General features: G+C 49.2%; 1 protein-coding gene across 1 annotated transcript; it reads right to left on the reverse strand.

Moving 5' to 3' along the window:
• On the reverse strand, positions 1-2,952 carry eif3f (eukaryotic translation initiation factor 3, subunit F). Its single transcript, XM_010904620.3, has 8 exons — positions 2,816-2,952; positions 2,438-2,508; positions 2,194-2,273; positions 1,927-2,064; positions 844-935; positions 548-684; positions 299-412; positions 1-117 (listed from the first exon to the last, which is right to left on the reverse strand). The coding sequence occupies exons 1-8, from the start codon at positions 2,925-2,927 to the stop codon at positions 40-42; spliced, it is 822 nt and encodes a 273-aa protein (XP_010902922.1). The 5' UTR covers positions 2,928-2,952; the 3' UTR covers positions 1-39.
• Positions 2,953-3,607: the final 655 nt, after the last annotated feature.

The raw sequence follows: 3,607 nt of genomic DNA on the forward strand, positions 1-3,607 counted from the left end.
TTTAGATGGCATTTTCTTTTATTGACTTGCTGTGGTCTCCTACAAAATTACTAATTTCTCATTCAGGGCGATCTGGGCCTGGGTCAGGTTGGCTAGATACGTCACCATCAGCAGGTCCTGAAGGAGAGGAGGAAGAGGAGGGATAAGGATACACAGACAAAACACACACCAGATGGGACAGCATACGTACATGAGCGAAAACATAATACTGGAAACAGACAGCATTCACAACAAACCTTTTAACCGTAGTAAAACACACAGCCACACACACACCAAAAAATACAAAAATACATCTTACATTGATGTTGGAGTTGAGCATGCTCTCAAAGTCTTCAGCCGAGATCTTAGGGACTTTACTGACCAGGTCTGTGAGGAACCTCCCAACACTGTTATCAGCCTGGACCTTACCAGACTACAGAGAGGGAGGAGTAGATGGAGCAGGAAAGGAGAGGAACAAAGGGAGGGGGGAAAAAACTTTTTAAACCAACCAGATTAACAGAATATATAAATCCCAAAGCACCCTCTCTGAGGGAGACCCATCACATACCAACACCTCCTCTATGTAGGCCAGTACTGTGGTTAGCATGTCCTGAACCCGGGTCGCCGCGCCTCCCACCTGACACAGGTCAGATGTCAACCCCTTGGCCCGGTTGGGAGCATCCCTGGTTCGCTGGAGCAGGCCCACTATGCAAACACATACCATAACACACACACACAAATATGTTAGGAGGAACCCAGTTACACTGGAGTCAGTCAATGAAAGATAGCAAGAGAGATGGTGATGAGGAGAGAGGAGGAACATGTTAGTAGAGAAGGCAGGGCAGAGAGGGGAGTGTGTCTGACCTCCAATCCTCTCTGTGTCATAGTAGATGTATTTGACGGTTAGGGGAGTGAACATCACACCGACTGTCTTCCCTGGTACTCCCATCTGGGCACTGGGGGACAGGAGAAAGAGCCAGTCAACACACGGATACATCTGAAAGGGACATAAGAACAACACTGACAGACTGTCTCTTTCTGCTACCAACACAAAGACAATTACAGACAGAAACAAGAATCAGTCAGTGCATGGACACAGACAGAGAACCAGTCGGCACATGGACACAGCAGACAGACAGAGAACCAGTCGGCGCATAGACACAGCAGACAGACAGAGAACCAGTCGGCGCATAGACACAGCAGACAGACAGAGAACCAGTCGGCGCATAGACACAGCAGACAGACAGAGAACCAGTCGGCGCATAGACACAGCAGACAGACAGAGAACCAGTCGGCGCATAGACACAGCAGACAGACAGAGAACCAGACAGCACATAGACACAGCAGACAGACAGAGAACCAGTCGGCGCATAGACACAGCAGACAGACAGAGAACCAGTCGGCGCATAGACACAGCAGACAGACAGAGAACCAGTCGGCGCATAGACACAGCAGACAGACAGAGAACCAGACAGCACATAGACACAGCAGACAGACAGAGAACCAGACAGCACATATACACAGCAGACAGACAGACAGAGAACCAGACAGCACATAGACACAGCAGACAGACAGAGAACCAGACAGCACATAGACACAGCAGACAGACAGAGAACCAGTCAGCACATAGACACAGCAGACAGACAGACAGAGAACCAGTCAGCACATAGACACAGCAGACAGACAGACAGAGAACCAGTCAGCACATAGACACAGCAGACAGAGAACCAGACAGCACATAGACACAGCAGACAGACAGAGAACCAGACAGCACATAGACACAGCAGACAGAGAACCAGTCAGCACATAGACACAGCAGACAGAGAACCAGTCAGCACATAGACACAGCAGACAGAGAACCAGTCAGCACATAGACACAGCAGACAGAATCAATCCGCACACAGACACAGCAGACAGAACCAGACAGCACACTGACAAGCAGCGTACCTGATGTACGCTCGGATGTTCATCTTGTTGCTCTGCAGTGCTGTGTCTACAGTCAGGTGGATGGGGTTGACCGCCTCTCTGCTGTAGTACTCATGGATCAGCACGCTGTGTTCCGTTATGTCAAACCCCGTAGCATACCTGTCCACACGCATGTACATACTGTTAACAACAATCCTCCACAACACATACAATCACATAAACCAGAACTACCAGCAGAAGAGAGAAACGGAGGTGCGGACAGACAGAGAGAGGGGGACAGGCACCCACCAGCCAATGATAACCTCTGTAGGAGACACCTTCTTGTGAAGCTCATACATGTTCTTAGCGAACTCCATGTCAACAGCCACCTACACAGGAAACAAATCAGCCAGCCAGCATTCATAATGCAGCCGTAATACAGCAGTATACACGCCAGGCGACGGCCAAGACAGCCAGCCAGCATTCATAACGCAGCCGTAACACAGCAGTATACACGCCAGGCGACGGCCAAATCAGCCAGACAGTCTCTCACCTCATCCTCAGACTCGTTGTGAGGTACAGAGAAACAGTTCGTGACTTCCACGGAATGTTTGTCGACGGTTCCTGGGAAAAGATGCGACCATATGGCAACGCGTTATCACAGACACTGTCACCACAGAGACACACCGTAGTTAGGAAACACAACCAAGTATTGCTTTTTAGACCGTATCGCTTTGGATGTCTAGTTAATAACTGTAATAACATAGCGGGAGCAGTTGTTGTAAATCAACCATATAGCTCGCTATAAAGCTTAGAATTAGCTAGGTGGCTGGCTGGCAGCAACACATGCGCCGGTGGTTACCGGTCCTCAAAGCCGCTCTAAAAGCGTCAAAAGACCGAGATAACGGTCCGAAACCTCCAGGATCCCAACCTAGCAATGTCCCGATGACTCGACTGGCTCCCTCATTTCGTCTCTCATAGGAGTCGGCGATTGAAGCAAGAACAACCGGGTGGATTTTCACAACAGGGCCGTGTACCGCCATCTTTACTACGTGAAAAAGGAAAGGAAGCTGGCGTCCCACCACAGAAGGGGGATGATCGCACCACAGTCTGGAGCGGGCGCCGCCGTGCGGCTGGGGGTGCGAAAATTCAACTGTGATCCATTAGGTTGCGCTCTCATTCTTTACATTTAGTTTCAAGGTCATAAAAAAAACACCTTTATTAATCCAGTTTTCAAATATTATTATATGATCAAAACAATTTGATAATGATTCAAGCAGTAGGTCTATGGGGAAAATATGATGACTGGATCCACACGGAGCATTACAACAAAAAGGCATATCCATAGCTATCATCCCACCAAAAGAAATGTTCGGATGAATCTTCCACATCTAGGCTAAAGACGCTCCGTAGTTTCGGTGACAACACGGGCTGCGTTAGTTACAGCTGAACGGCACTGTGGGGAAGTATCATATTAATATAATCTGACAGTAGACTAGCCGATAGTGTCACGTTAATTTAATCTCAGAAGCAAGCCACTGTTACCCTCCCAGTGGAGAGGAAGAGAGGGAGGGTGCCTTCCAAATGGAACCCTGCACCCCGTGAACAACAATACTCCAAGGCAGATTAGGAGGGGGCGGATTGGGAGGCGGGCAGAGTTTGGTGTTTGAACTGGAATCCGTCCCTACATCCCCGGATGGCTGCGGGAGATGCCGTGCGTCCG

This window comes from Esox lucius, chromosome 24 (assembly GCF_011004845.1).
Source record: "Esox lucius isolate fEsoLuc1 chromosome 24, fEsoLuc1.pri, whole genome shotgun sequence".
Taxonomy (NCBI): Eukaryota; Metazoa; Chordata; class Actinopteri; order Esociformes; family Esocidae; genus Esox; species Esox lucius.

What these genes read in the sequence shown, in the direction of transcription:
- eif3f (XM_010904620.3), bottom strand. Translation starts at nt 2,927, where the DNA reads ATGGCGGTACACGGCCCTGTTGTGAAAATCCACCCGGTTGTTCTTGCT. An exon ending in CCTACATAGAGGAGGTGTTG is followed by an intron (nt 413 to 547) that starts GTATGTGATGGG and finishes CCCTCTCTGTAG; the next exon opens with TCTGGTAAGGTCCAGGCTGA. An exon ending in TGCTCAACTCCAACATCAAT is followed by an intron (nt 118 to 298) that starts GTAAGATGTATT and finishes CCTCTCCTTCAG; the next exon opens with GACCTGCTGATGGTGACGTA.